The sequence below is a fragment of the Lithobates pipiens genome, unplaced genomic scaffold, assembly GCF_037356315.1.
Source record: "Lithobates pipiens isolate NorthernLeopardFrog02 unplaced genomic scaffold, aLitPip1_a1.2 Scaffold_23, whole genome shotgun sequence".
In the NCBI taxonomy this organism is placed as follows: Eukaryota; Metazoa; Chordata; class Amphibia; order Anura; family Ranidae; genus Lithobates; species Lithobates pipiens.
The window spans coordinates 62,039,365-62,054,683 of NW_027507785.1; the positions used below are offsets into that span (position 1 = coordinate 62,039,365).

At 45.0% G+C, this 15,319-nt stretch overlaps 1 protein-coding gene across 1 annotated transcript in view; it reads left to right on the plus strand.

Annotated features, from left to right (window-relative positions):
- Window positions 1–15,319, plus strand: part of PLXNA1 (plexin A1) — a gene marked incomplete in the record, with an annotated part of 497,669 nt that overhangs the window by 78,996 nt on the left and 403,354 nt on the right. The window contains 1 exon segment of the mRNA XM_077451741.1: window positions 5,218–5,400. Within this exon segment, the coding sequence (XP_077307867.1) occupies window positions 5,218–5,400 (183 nt within the window).

The window sequence follows — 15,319 nt, forward strand, 5'->3', positions numbered from 1 at the left end:
CATTGCACCATCTCCGTTAGTCTCCACAACCGTGTAGTGTGAGGCCCTACCTAAGCAGACTTTTCGGTTTCCATCAAGTTAGATGAGCCCTAAGATGTCATGGTTGCTGGTTGGTTGTGCAGTCTCATTGTAATGTGTGTGGCTAACCCTACATGATAGAAAAAGTGACCACCTACCAGGCACAAAGGCCTCTTAAAAAAAGAGTTCTGTCATTTCCTTCACTCTGTCAAAATAGAAACCAAATGTGTTTTGGGCTGGAGTTTGGCTTTAACCATTTCCTGCTCACGCAGGGCTAGGCTCTGTTCTGGCATCTCATTATGGCATTGCTTTCCTTGTTGGCAGCAAACATTGCATTCCTCCCTTTGGCCGTAGCACATCATTATCAACGCTTTTATTGTGTTCACAGCCTGGATCCACAAATATGCATTCTAACCTTTCCGCTTGCAAGAGATATGATAATGCTAAATATTTTTATTTAACTGCTCTTTCGCAAGTGGACTCACTCAACCCCCACCCCTCCAAATCTCGACTTGTCTAGTGGTGACCGCACCTGCCAGTTAGGCCTTTGTATCAACGGACAAAATGTCTGGGAAGGATGGGGCCCGAGCAGTGGCAGCCATGATAAATATTAGCCAAGCCCGCTGGCGTAGCAGCTGGGGAAAGCTGGAACGGCTCCTCCAGCGGAATTAAAGGACAATGAAGCCAGCTAGATTTAACCCTTATGGGTCTGTATGTTGGGAAGCGGAGTAAATGGGCAAGTGCAATATACCATGGGAATCGGTCAGCGATCCTTATGTATTAATCTGAAGCCGCTAAACTGGAATCTGGTTGTGTGGTGTTTTTTTTTTTTTTTTTTTGTCCTTAGTACATTGATTCTGCACTGTGCACTGCTATATCAAATGGAACCTTTTAAAATGGCTGGATTTTTTTATTTTTATTTTTATTTTTTTACCATCTGGCCCTAAGTGTCTATATTGGCGCTTCCACCCCCACCCACCTCCAGTGCCCGCCTGTAAATGTAGTTGAGTCTGTAAGGTGAAGGCTTGCAGCAAGGCCTCCCGAAGCGAGGATAGGTACCCCCCACGAAAGGTGCCAAATGTCGCACCAAAGGGGGGGGGGGGCTAAAGAGGAGGCAGATGAGCGGCACTTCCATTTTTGAGTGGAACTCCGCTTTATGTCTATTGATGGATCGACTTCAGTACAACCAGCCTGTCCACATAAATATTGAAAGTGGTCAGGCCCTTGCTGAACCAGACTGATTTCGAGCTGTCTGACAGCTGTCAGGACCCTATACCTGTGCTGTTATTAGAATGTATTCTCTCCTGGTCACACCAGACCCTCTCCATACAGGCATTAGGGCTCACCTGTCTCCTTCTTGAGCTCAGGGTTGATGACTGACCCTTCAACCAGGTTGCTTGAGGTGAATAAATCAATCCGTTTAAAAAAAAAGTTTTCGTTTTTATTTTAGTCTCAAACAGCATTTTATACCAGTTTGAATATCTGTTATCAGCACAGAGCTGAGAAAGGTAATGGGATGGCCCAAAGAAAAAGGAGTCCATGAACATGGTGAAGGAAACTGGGACTTGTTGGGTGGCCTTAGACCCCATTCACACCTGAGCGTTTTGTAGCTTGAAGCCTGAAGCTACAAAACGCTAGAGGGGAAAAAAATCTATTCTTCTCAATGGAGACGGTTCACATCTCCACTCCATGATGTCTGAAGCACAAACAAGTTCCGGACCCTTTTTTGTCGCTCGAATTGAGCAGATTTGTGCGTTTTTCTTCTTCACTGCAAATCATGGTAAAAAACGACACAAATCGCGGTAAAAAAACACCGCAAAATCGCGGTAAATTTGCACGATTTTCTACTTGAAAAGCTACGCTCAGGTGTGAATGCAGCCTCATAGCTTGGTTCTCAGTTTGATGCTTTTTTCTCTGACAGGCAGGGAAACCAAGTAAATGGGAAATTGCAATAATCCTTGACCTATAAATTTGCATATCGATAACAATTCAATAGCCAAAGTCAGATAATCAGATGCCCAATGGTGACTAGTTGCTTTTAAAGTCAACCTGTACTTGCACATATAGGCAGCAAGAAGTGACTGATTACCCTAGTGATGGAGGGAAGGAGCAACTGCCTTGATGAAAGACTTCCAAAGGTTCATCTCAAAACCCGCGTAGGGCCCGATAAGCTCCTCCTTGCCCCCATGTGCCAACACTTGGGCCTAGTGATTGACTGTATAGACATCTAATGCTGCATTACTGAGTTGTGGAGTGTTTCATTTTCCTCCCCTTACCCTCATGTAGGCAACCTAGACCTGACTTTCATCTAAGAGTTGGTTCAACTGTTTCTGTAGGAATGGGTTGGTGTCTTCTTTTTATTTATTTTTCTGACCAAAAGGTTATTTAAACCAATTGGAAACCATTTTTTTAATGATGCCAATTCTATGCAACTGGTATGCTAAGGTTGGTGGAGACTTTATGGAAGACCCAATAAGTTTACTTAACACACACTTTTTGCTCAGTTTCTTATTATTCCTTCAACTCTACATAAATGAGGCCCTTCAGGACAGAGCTGAACAGCATAGACCGATGTGATTTTTGGCGTTTGAACAGTTGAAACTCTGTACGAGGATGATAAGTATACGTCTTGGGTTTTACTGACACTCTCCTGCTGCCTTGACATGACAGCAAGAGCAGCTCTTTATTTTTGAAGACGACATGAATATTCACCCGTGCAAAGGAAAAAAAAAATAAAAGAAAATGGTTTTCTCTTGTGTCAGTGAGACCTCATGTCTTCTCTGTGTCAACCTAACCTACTCAGAGTGAGCCAGGGGCCTGGCTTCTTTTTCTGAAAGCCTCAAAATAGTTTCCCCTTTTGTTTCTTAACCTTGCCACCTGCCGCGTTCACACTCCCAACTGACACTCCCGGCGCACACACCCCGCATCTGCAACGCCTCGCTGCATCCTTTCCTTGAAGCCTTTAAGCAAGGATATATTGTTTTTCAAAGTGCAGGTTATTATTTTACAAATAATTAGTGCTTGAAATATTTTCCCTATTTTTACCGGGGAGCATTGTTTAGAACGTTCCCTAAGGAGCCTATGGTTTTTCAGAAGGTCAAACATGTTGCTTCAGGCGGGCTTTCAGTTCTAGTTTCTGAAGCGCTTGTCTTGTGAAAAAGCACACAGTCCTCTCTAATATATAATATTTTTTTATTATTAAATCCTTATTTAGAAATTCAGGAGCTAGTAGGAAAATGCTGTTACATGCAGGAAATCCATATATACAACTTGAGATTCCAAATTTTTGCCTTGAACATACCTGTTTGCACCTGGTTGTGCTCAATTAAATCCATCTGGGGACATTTCCCAGTTGCAGGCTGTATAAAAGATAACCTGCACCTGTGCTATATGGTATTTTTATGGTCGGGACGAATGGGGGGAGTTCATCCTCGGGGATGGCCCTTAGGTCAGCGGTGGTCAACTTTTCTTGATATGGGCCCTCAACATCACCAGTGTCGGAGACATAAAACGGGATATGATCAGAGAATATGGATATGATGCAAGGGAAGGTCAGTGATTGCGACATGATCTAGGAGACGGTCAAAGACTGCCGACATGATCTAGGAGACGGCAGTCTCTGACCGTCTCCTAGATCGCGTTCGGCAGTCTGACCGTCTCCTAGATCGCGTTCGGCAGTCTGACCGTCTCCTAGATCGCTTTTGGCAGTCTGACCGTCTCCTAGATCGCTTTCGGCAGTCTGACCGTCTCCTAGATCGCGTTCGGCAGTCTGACCGTCTCCTAGATCACGTCGGCAGAAAATACAAGTTAGAAAACTAGACAGCCAGAAGACAGAGGAAAAGCAAACTCGAGAAATGTATATAATAAAATGTATAGATCATATAGATAAGACCATGATAAATTGAGAGGTCTGTATTGCTGTCTCTACTCCAAATAGAGGGCAAGATAATGAGTATTGCACAGCCAACATAATAAGATAGGCTACAAAAAAAAAAAGGGGGCAAAATATATATGAAGACTCCTAAAGCAATAATAGACATTGGAGGTCAGTGGGAAGAATGCTTCTTGCGTTGGTGGTCAGTGGGAAGAATGCTCCTTGCGTTGGCAGTCAGTGGGAAGACTGCTCCTTGCGTTGGCAGTCAGTGGGAAGACTGCTCCTTGCGTTGGCGGTCAGTGGGAAGACTGCTCCTTGCGTTGGCGGTCAGTGGGAAGACTGCTCCTTGCGTTGGCGGTCAGTGGGAAGACTGCTCCTTGCGTTGGCGGTCAGTGGGAAGAGTGCTCCTTGCGTTGGCGGTCAGTGGGAAGAGTGCTCCTTGCGTTGGCGGCCAGTGGGAAGAGTGCTCCTTGCGTTGGCGGCCAGTGGGAAGAGTGCTCCTTGCGTTGGCGGCCAGTGGGAAGAGTGCTCCTTGCGTTGGCGGCCAGTGGGAAGAGTGCTCCTTGCGTTGGCGGCCAGTGGGAAGAGTGCTCCTTGCGTTGGCGGCCAGTGGGAAGAGTGCTCCTTGCGTTGGCGGCCAGTGGGAAGAGTGCTCCTTGCGTTGGCGGCCAGTGGGAAGAGTGCTCCTTGCGTTGGCGGCCAGTGGGAAGAGTGCTCCTTGCGTTGGCGGCCAGTGGGAAGAGTGCTCCTTGCGTTGGCGGCCAGTGGGAAGAGTGCTCCTTGCGTTGGCGGCCAGTGGGAAGAGTGCTCCTTACTCATGGCTTAAAATGTTATCTGTGTCGGTTGATACTTATGAGAGGCGGAAATGGTTCATTTCTTTAGGAGCCCCTAGTGTCCTGTGGAGGGACCCTAGCTTAGAAAAGCTGTGTCGGAGGGTACTTGACACAGGTGCAACCATTACTGGCTTCAATATTCAGGTTCAAATCTTTGTCACCACTTATTAGTAAGAAAAAATGTTTCTGCAACAACTGCTACCTGAGTTTTCTATAGCAACTGCATTCATTACGCAATATTTACTCATTATTTTTCCATCTCCCTTTAAACAATGATGGAATTGAGTTGCTATGGGGCAGACTAGGCAGTTTTCTACATCTTATATTTTTATCACTGTGCCCCTTTGGCCCTTGTATGCCATGGGGGATGAAGCAGCCAGCAATCTCAGTGGTCATAGGCCACGCTGTATCTAGGCAACAGCTCAAAAGTTTAAAACAAGCTATATATCTGTGTTTTTAATTTTTCTTCATTTTTCCTTTTTTGTCTTTCAGCCCCTGCAGATTGACGATAACTTCTGCGGTCAGGACTTTAATCAGCCTTTAGGAGGGACTGTCACCATTGAAGGAACCCCGCTTTTCGTCGATAAGGAGGATGGTATGACGTCAGTAGCCGCCTATGATTATCGTGGACACACGGTCGTGTTTGCTGGCACCCGCAGTGGCAGGATGAAAAAGGTACGGTCATACGGGAACGACTTTGTTGTTTTTTTTGGGCCACTTCTGCGGCAAAAGGCAGCTTGTTGTTGGTGGACCGTGCGTGGTGGCTCTTGACAAAGGCCTTTGCTTGCAGCTGAACAGATTTGGTCCCATGTAAATCCAGAATTTGCATCTTTGTAGCAGTTCGGCCTTATGCAAAGTGTTTTTTTTTTTTTTTTGTTTTGATGTTTTTGAGGGTTTTTTTTTAAGCAGCCGAGGCTTGTTACAGTGGCTAGCTGCAGACATTTTGTTCCCAATGGCTTTGGTGATGTCCAAGATGCCGTTTATATTTCCTTGCAAGGTGTACGGTGGGCAGTATGGTTCCCCTTTTCTAGAATATGATGTTTATATGTAAAGACTTCTGTGTGCGTGGCGTTCAGTATAACGAGTCATTTTCTGTGGTGGTTTTGACTTGGATGGACTTTGGTCTTTTGTCTTTTTTTAAATGCAGCCTTGGTTTTTATTTTGTGAAGGCTCCATAAATCTGAAATGTATTGTGTACATGCCACAATAAAATGTATCCCTCAACTTTTTTTTGCCATAAAAGTGGAACTTATTGCCAACCCTTTATGAGAAAAGGGACTGAAAAATCCCTCCACCCCCAGTATAATGCCTTTTTTATATTTTTGGTTTAATGAGCTTCTGAAACGGGTGTAACTCATCTAACAACGGTCTCTTGCTGCTGAAAATGCCTGGCAATCACGTGAATTTGCTAATGCTCACTGTGTGAATCCAGGCTTAGGCAAGGTCCACTTATTCCATCTGTCCTCCTCTCCCTTTCCTAAACGGTGCATAAAAGTGTTCCCCGGTTGTGTATTGCAGGGAGTGGCGTCCTGCTCCTGCCAATCCTTGGGAATGCGAAGTAGTTTACATTTCCAAGAGAAGACTCTACAGCACGTATGTCAAACACAAGGCCCGTGTGAGGGCCTTTTCATGTGGCCCTTGCACTCAGTTTTGCAGCTGAAATGTGGCGAAACTCCATTGGAGTTGCATAGTGCTCCCCTAAATCCAGCGCGCTGTACCCAGCCCTCCCCTGAGCGCTGCGCGCTGTACCCAGCCCTCCCCTGAGCGCTGCGCGCTGTACCCAGCCCTCCCCTGAGCGCTGCGCGCTGTACCCAGCCCGCCCCTGAGCGATGCGCGCTGTACCCAGCCCTCCCCTGAGCGCTGCCTGCGCGCTGTACCCAGCCCTCCCCTGAGCGCTGCGCGCTGTACCCAGCCAGCCCCAGATACAACCGGCCTGTTGAGGGCAACCATACTGCTTATGTGGCCTGCAATGAGATTGAGTGTGATACCCCTGCTCTGCAACATAGTGTAGGATTCTTCTTGTGAGATTTGGGCTACTCAACATTCCCCAAGATTTGGCCAGAAGGAGGATGACATCACCCTCACTTAGGTACAATGGGTGGAAGCTGGGGAAAGGTAAATATAGTAGTAGTGTGGAAACTATCAACCTGTAGGACTTTGTTTTTAAACGAAGCCACGTGAGCACCATGTCATAGCAGACCTTGATTGGAAACGATGCTGATTGTTGTGAACCCGGAGCTATTGGTGATGCCTAGGCACCAATTGAGAGCGCACAGATCTGCATACTCCTAGTTCTTAAGGGTATAGTAGATTACCATTTCCTCAATACAAAGCATCATTATTATTATTATTATAATACAGGTTTTATATAGCGCCAACAGTTTGCTCAGCGCTTTACAACATGAGGGCAGACATTACAGTTACATTACAATTTGGTACAAGAGGAATCAGAGGGCCCTGCTCGTTAGAGCTTACAATCTAAAAAAAATTCAGGGGAGCGTTTACAAACTAGACAAGAAGAGGTTAAATCGGTTGCATATTAATTCTACTTTGTTCATTTAAAACATTTTTTGCTCTTCTCTCCATTTAATCTGTTTTAAATGTGACGGCTGCAAGTTCCACCTAGCCATCACATCCGACAGGCTTTTTAGTATTCATATATATTAACAAAAAACTTGATTTTTTTTATTTTTTTTAGCGGTGACTGGCAAGCAGTACTTTCGCTAATCAGATCTGGGATGTAATGAGGGGAGTGCGGAACGTTCCAGCACCTGTCACTTTTCATTCTCCCGGTGACAGGTGTAGGCTCGGGAGAACAATGCGTTTATCAGTCTTTTGCTGATAAATGGGGAAAGATGAGTAAAATTCTGACTTTTTTTTTTTCCCCTTTTGTTCTCGACGCCCAAATATTCTGTCACTGTCTGCTTTTGGTGGTTCTCCTGCCCGCTGTGCTCTTTGTGTGGAATCTGGCACGACACGGCCAAGTGGTAATAATTCTGTATTGTTTACGTCTACCTGTCGGTGTCGGCATATGACGGCACCCTGGCTATGGGGCCCCTTGTTCCCTGCTTTCATTTTATTTTTTTTCTGTAACATGCTTTTACTGCAGTCTTTTTTATTTTTTTTAATTTTTTTTTAGGGCTAATGCTCATGGCGACAAAAAAGTGGCATTTTTATCAGTTTTCTATTGGCCCATGCATAAAGATTAGTAAACTCATGATACTTTGTACATGATGCTTTGTACAGCAGAAATGTACTCTATTGGAGTACAAGAGCTGCCTACATCTTGGGAACAAAGGATGCTAAACAATAATGTCTGACTGCATCTTAGCAAGCAAGCTCTAGGTGGCAATAAGGAAAGGACGCTGGGCTGCAATAGCCGCCTGCATCCTAGCGACTGAAAAGATAGGCGGCCAGTGCTGCCTGTGTCCTATTAAGGGATTATGCTAGGCAAAAAAAGCTGCCCGCATTCCAGCAACTAAGAATGCTAAACAACAAAAGCCTCCTGCATCCTAGCACCAGGGGATGCTAGGTAGCACTAGCTGCCTTCATTCTAGCAAATGAGAATACAAAGTGGCAGAAACCACCTGTGTCTTAGCAACTGAAGGTGCAAGGTGGCAATAGTTGCTTCCACCCTAGCAAGCAAAGACGTTAGGTGTCCATAGCCACCTGTGTCCTAGCAGTGGAGGACTATAGGCGGTGAAAAGTTGCCTGCATTCTAGTGGTGGAAAAGCTAGGCAGCAGTAGCGGCCTGTATCCTGACAGCTGTGGACCATATGTAACAAAAGCTGTCTGCATCCTAGCAATGGAGGATACTTCAGTCAGCCATAGGTGGATCGATTCCGTGGTTGCAGGAAAGAAAATTGCTTGATTTACCTCCTGCGGAACCATTGGGTTCTGCCGGCAGGGGGTGGGGGAAGCTGCCCCTGCTAGGAGAACAATGATTATTGCTAGCAGCTATAACAGCTAGCCATAATCGCATCGAAAAGCCGACAGGCTGGTTGTACCCAACTTGATCCACCAACTTGGGTACATTGAACCTGTCCATAACTGGTTCGAGTCGGTCTTTGGCCTGCATGTGGCAAGGACTGCCTGCATTCTAGCAATAGTGGATGCTAGGCAGAAAGAACTGTCTGCAGCCTAGCAACGAAGGATTATGAAATGCATCCTAGTAACTAGTAAGACGCATTTCATAATTTGAGTTAACCTACACGAGAGTACATATACATGGCTTTATGGAAATGACATCAGCTGGTATACTGCATACTAGTTGCTGTATTTTAATTTGGGCATGTTCATCTTCTGTGTGTTACCCCAAATGATAACATTTACATTTTGCATTGCTCTTACCTTCCTAGGAAGGTAAGAGCAATGCAAAATGTAAATTTTATCATTAAAATGCTTTTAATTTTTGGTGAGACTTGTAGATTAAATATCCAGTGATCCTGCCAGTCCTCTTCATGTTGCCAGCTTCTTGGTCTCATCTGACCATGCAAACCAGGTATGCGTATCCTTGGTAGCATAGTCTGTGTACATCCTCTCTTCTTTGCTTGGTATCTATAGTATGGCGTGCCTGTAGTAAATTAAACTTTACATTTTTTTTTTTTTTGTTTGCTATAGTCAACAAGGGTCTTTTGGTGGACCTTTTCAGACATGAGACCAGCTCTGCTATAATGTGACGCATGAAGTGCAGTCTCCCATTGAAGCTGTCACCTTGGTTGTTTGAAACCATTATCTCCATTCTCATGTTGGCCGGGGAAGCCAGGTCAAGCATTTAAAAAGCTCATGTCATCTATAAGCTTTGGAGATGGACACCTTGTCAGATCACCTTCAGCCCATCAGTTACATTATGACATGACTGAGCGGTCATTTTTTAGGCAGCCATTTCGTCCTTTCTCTAAAGAGCAGATGTTGGGTTATGGTACATATTCATTTTTTCTTCTTCCTTCTCCCTTCTTTCTTCTTTCTTTCTTCTTTCTTTCTTCTTTCTTTCTTCTTTCTTTCTTCTTTCTTTCTTCTTTCTTCTTTCTTCTTCTTTCTTCTTTCTTCTTCTTTCTTCTTCTTTCTTCTTCTTTCTTCTTCTTTCTTCTTTCTTCTTTCTTCTTCTTTCTTCTTTCTTCTTCTTTCTTCTTTCTTCTTCTTTCTTCTTTCTTCTTCTTCCTTCTTTCTTCTTTCTCCTTCCTTCTTTCTCCTTCCTTCCTTCCTTCCTTCCTTCCTCCCTTTTTCTTTCTTCTTCTTCTTTCTTCCTTCTTCTTTCTTTCCTCCTTCCTTTCCTCTCTACTTTCCTCCTTCCTGTCTTCTTTCCTTCCTTCTGTCTTCCTCCTTCCCTGTGGCTCTCAATGTCTGCTGTAAAGATGGTGTCTCTTGTTTCCTTGCTATGGAGCTAGATGCAAAACACACGCAACTAAATGAGTCGGAAGACCTACATTCCCCACTCTTTCCTGTCTTTAGTTCACATGATGCTCTATGGAAGACGAATTGGAGAGAAGAGGTCCACAAGTTCTCTCTACAAAAAAGCCAAGGAAGCTGTGACCACAGAAGCACCCAGTATTACATTTATAGTTCTGCAGTGACAATTTTTCACACGTAAATGAGGAAAAAGACAGTGGATTGCTTTGTGAACATCCAAAAACAATTACAAAGTATTTGACCCAAAACCTTTATTGTTTGCATGTACACCCTCCCCTGCTGAAAAATGTGCACATTCCATAGATGCAATGCTATAGACCGATGGAGATCAACTTGAAAATTAGAGGGCCTCCCCAATTGTGGCCCCCCCAACAGTATCAAAGCACAATTTCCTGTATTGAGGTGCATCATGTTAAAGCGGTTGTATACCCGAAGAAAAAAAACCCCAAAAACCTGAAAGGCATAATTCGCGCAGGACTCCTCCATTCCGGCAAGGTCCGGGAGCATCCGCCGGACCTTCAGAGCGCATTCACCACTGACGTCAGTGGCTGCATGCAAGGTGAATATCTCCTAAACCGTACTCGTTTAGGAGATATTCATTCTACTTACAGGTAAGCCTTTTTATAGGCTTACCTGTAGGTAAAAATTATGTAAAGGGGTATACAACCACTTTAAGTTAAACAAATTCAAATTTATGTGCTGTAGCACATAGCAACACTCAAAAATGTTGGCTCTGCTTCATTTCAAAAATGTTGGCTCTGCTTCATTTTTTTTTTTCAGTGTATCGCATGACACACTCAAGAAACTGAATTACAATAACCCCAGCATTGGTGGCAGTGCCAGTAATAACTCCCACTTTTGGTGTCAGTGGATGCAATAATAACCTCCAACGTTTGTGTCAGTGGCAATAATAGTAACCACCCGCATTGGTGTCCATGTTCACAGTAATAATTCCCAACCTTGGTGTCAGTGGATACAGTAATAAACCCCCACCATTTGTATCAATACCCCCACTAGTGGTGTCAGTGGATGCAGTAATAACCTCCACTGTTGGTATCAGTACCCCCCAGCATTGGTGTCAGTGGATGCAATAATAACCCACCACCATTGGTGTCAGTGGATGCAATAATAACCCACCACCATTGGTGTCAGTGGATGCAATAATAACCCACCACCATTGGTGTCAGTGGATGCAATAACAACCCACCACCATTGGTGTCAGTGGATGCAGTAATAACCCACCACCATTGGTGTCAGTGGATGCAATAATAACCCACCACCATTGGTGTCAGTGGATGCAATAATAACCCACCACCATTGGTGTCAGTGGATGCAGTAATAACCCACCACCATTGGTGTCAGTGGATGCAGTAATAACCCACCACCATTGGTGTCAGTGGATGCAGTAATAACCCACCACCATTGGTGTCAGTGGATGCAGTAATAACCCACCACCATTGGTGTCAGTGGATGCAGTAATAACCCACCACCATTGGTGTCAGTGGATGCAGTAATAACCCACCACCATTGGTGTCAGTGGATGCAGTAATAACCCACCACCATTGGTGTCAGTGGATGCAGTAATAACCCACCACCATTGGTGTCAGTGGATGCAATAATAACCTCCCACCATTGTTGTCAGTGGATGCAATAATAACCCCCCACCATTGTTGTCAGTGGGTGCCATAATAACCCCCCACCATTGGTGGATGCAATAATAACCCCCCACCATTGGTGTCAGTGGATGCAATAATAACCCCCCACCATTGGTGTCGGTGGATGCCATAATAACCCCCCACCATTGGTGTCGGTGGATGCCATAATAACCCCCCACCATTGGTGTCGGTGGATGCCATAATAACCCCCCACCTTTGGTGTCGGTGGATGCAATAATAACCCCCCACCATTGGTGTCAGTGGATGCAATAATAACCCCCCACCATTGGTGTCAATACACCACCCCCCTCCTCTCCCTACACAAACACACATATTGGTGGTCCGTGGCATTGAAATTTTACCCCCTATGGGGGGCTTAACGTTTACTGCTGCTGGCCCCCAATGCAGAGGTGTGTTATGGGGGTTCGTGAAGAAGGTGTTTTGTAGTTCCACTCAAGAATGAGCAGCCTGGGGTGACTATGCTGCTCCTCCGTAGATGCAGTAAGTCGATTGAGCGTTGTCGCCCAGGACAGGAAGTGTGTTGCTGGTGGGATCACCACCAGGAAAATAGAGAAGGAAAAAATGGAGAAAAAAAAGTGAATGCAGCCACCACATCCAAGGACTAATGAGCTGCAATATTTTCAATATTTTTTTTTCTTGGGTTTTATTGCACTTCAGACATGGTATTTTATTTAAAAATTTTTTTCCCTTTTTGATATGTGTTAAAATAGAAGTCTGGTTGCCGTGTTGTAGAGCTATTTCTAAATTCGTTACTTGTGGAATTTGTTTACTTTGTTTACATCTAGGTAACGTGCGAAGAAAGAGCGCAGATTTCATAGTCCTGGTGACGAGACAGATTTAGTTGGTGTGATGCCCCCCACTGAAATCCTCCTCAGCTAATTGACTTTGTAAACGGTTCAGATCTGCTGGCAGAAGGCAGTTGGATTTGTGCATTGGGAACGTGTTAAGGCGTCCTGCAGTGGGCTGGGAGTGGGACGGTGGCATCCAGAGCACATGTGCGCTCCTTATCGCCAGGAAGCCTGTGCATAGCAGGGAAGCAGAGTCTCAATATAGATCTGGCATTTAACCCAACTGAGAGAAGCGCTAGGATCGCAAGCTGCAGATGGAAATTGTTGTCCTGGCCTGATCCGTGAATTGCACTGAAGAATTGTTATTCCCTGTGCAGTGCTGGGTGGATGCACAGCGTCTCCCGGCAGCCACATAGTCCTTTTGTAGCCTTCCTCCCCCCCCCCCCCTCTCTGTAACCGTACTAAAGAAGGTCTGTGCCTCCCGTAATCTGATATTGGTGCCACCATTACTTGAGGGTGATAGATCGACTCCAGAGATAGATTGATCGAAATTCTGCCAGTTTGGACAATTTTTGATCCATCTATGGCCTGGGAGTGGGAGATCAGCAGGGGGGTTGGATTTGTAGTTATGCTTGGGGGGGAAAGCATGCAGATTAGTGCTTTAATTTTTTATGGAGCTGTGCTGTTTGGCATGGTCGTCCTGGGCTCTAGATGACCTTGCCCTGGCACTGCATTTACCACTGACAGGGGGTGCTTACAATGATCAGATTTTTATTCATTCATACAAAAACATTATACTAAAAGGTTTTTTTTTTTTTTGTTTGTTTTTTGCTGTAACTGCTTATGAGTGATCTGGAGTTTCTTCAATTTGTTAGTGCATCTAAATCTGCTAGTACATCCAACAATCCAGCTGTCTGCTAATGGCTCCTGTGCTCCTTCATTCAGAGTGGAGGCCCCCTAATACAGGAGGTGTGTTACTGGCCAGATTACCTGGTAAAAACGGGGGGGGGGGGGGGGGGGGAAGACTAAAGAAGGAAAATTAATGCAGCCGCCACATCTAATGATTGGTAAGCTGCTATATAATTTTTATGGTTTTGGGTTTAATACCGCTTTAAAGTGGTTGTAAACCCTTACAAACCACTTTGACCTACAGGTTAGCCTAGATTAATGCTTACCTGTAGGTCCAAGAAATATCTCCTAAACCTACACGGTTTAGGAGATATTTGGCCGAAGACAGCCACCGCTGTCTACGGCGCATGCGCCGTAGACAGAGGCGCGCAGGCGCACTGAGCGCGGCATTTCCAACAACGGAGCTGCCGCGCGTGTCGGCTCCCGTGCGCATGCACAGGAGTGACGTCATCGCGGCTCCGCCGAATGACAGCGGCGGAGCTGCGAGACCCCACCGAAAAGATGGATGCGCCGGACTACAGGGGACAGCGGTGACATCGCTGGCTCCTGTGTCAGGTAAGTGACACATAATGGGGTAGTATGCGATGCATAGTAGTCCATTATGCTTTGCCTTTGCAGGGAATGAAAGAGGAAGTAAACCCATCTGGGTTTACTTCCTCTTTAAGTAGCGGAGGTGTGTGATTATTTTTGGAGACTCGGGATATTGTTTAGTGTCGCTTCCCGTGATTCAGGCAGAAGTCGGGAGTGTTTGTCAGAAGCCGAATTCTGGTTGGTGAAGAGAAGTAAAAAGGACACATTTTTTTTTTCTTCTTTGTTTTAGCGGTTTGCGATGATTGGCTGTGTTCGCGGTTCACGCGAGCGGAAAGCTTTTGGGATCGTTAAGCAGCCCATAGACGTGAGATGACAGTCATCGTGATCCGTCCGTTTTTCCGCTTTTACCGCGGCATCTGACAGTTAAAACAACTTTTCCTGCTGAAAGCTTTCAGAGGCGTATTGTGGCTCGCCGCCTCTGTCACATCAGACGAACGCACACTTTTCTTATCCGCGTGACAGTGTTTTGCCATAGAAATGCAAATTCGATGCATAGGTTGCATTTTAAGAACGGTATAAAAGTCTGTTACGTTTTAAACGGAGTCTCTCTATGTGCAATGCGGCGCGAAGGAAGAAAAAGGAGAAAATAAATTTTAAAAAATTCTCTCCGACGCAAACTCTAAGCTGAAATCTACTTTCATCTTAAAGCCTCTGCTGCAATCCACAGAATGAGCCCGTCCTACCCGCCGACTCTTTCATTCATTCTGTTCAGCCAGCTTTGTGGTTTACATCCTCTCCACCCACCTTCATAAGAGCTTGTAGATTGCACTGTCACCTCCTTCCCTCGGTTCTTCTCATTGGACGATAGGCATTACCTTCCTGCAATGAGAAAAATGGGGCGTGGCTGGAAAAGTCCTCAAAATATAAGGCATCTCCTCCTAAAGTAATATACAAAATAGTGAGGAATGGGAAAGAGGGGTTATAACGGTGCCAAAAAATCTTTTGAATTGGAACAAACACTTAAAGCGGTAGTAAACCCGCAAATTTTTTATTTTATTTTTTTACCACCTACAAAGCAAAAGGCATAATGAGCTAGTATGCACTGCATACTGCATACTTTTTTACCTACAGGTAAGCCTTATTATAGGCTTTCCTGTAGGTAAAAGTTAAAAAAAATTAGTATAAAACCACTTTAAAAAGAGAGATATTTTTATTAATACAAATAAAATGCACAGGTGCGTGGATGGTCAAAGAGCGAAATAGAGTAACATACAAACAGTA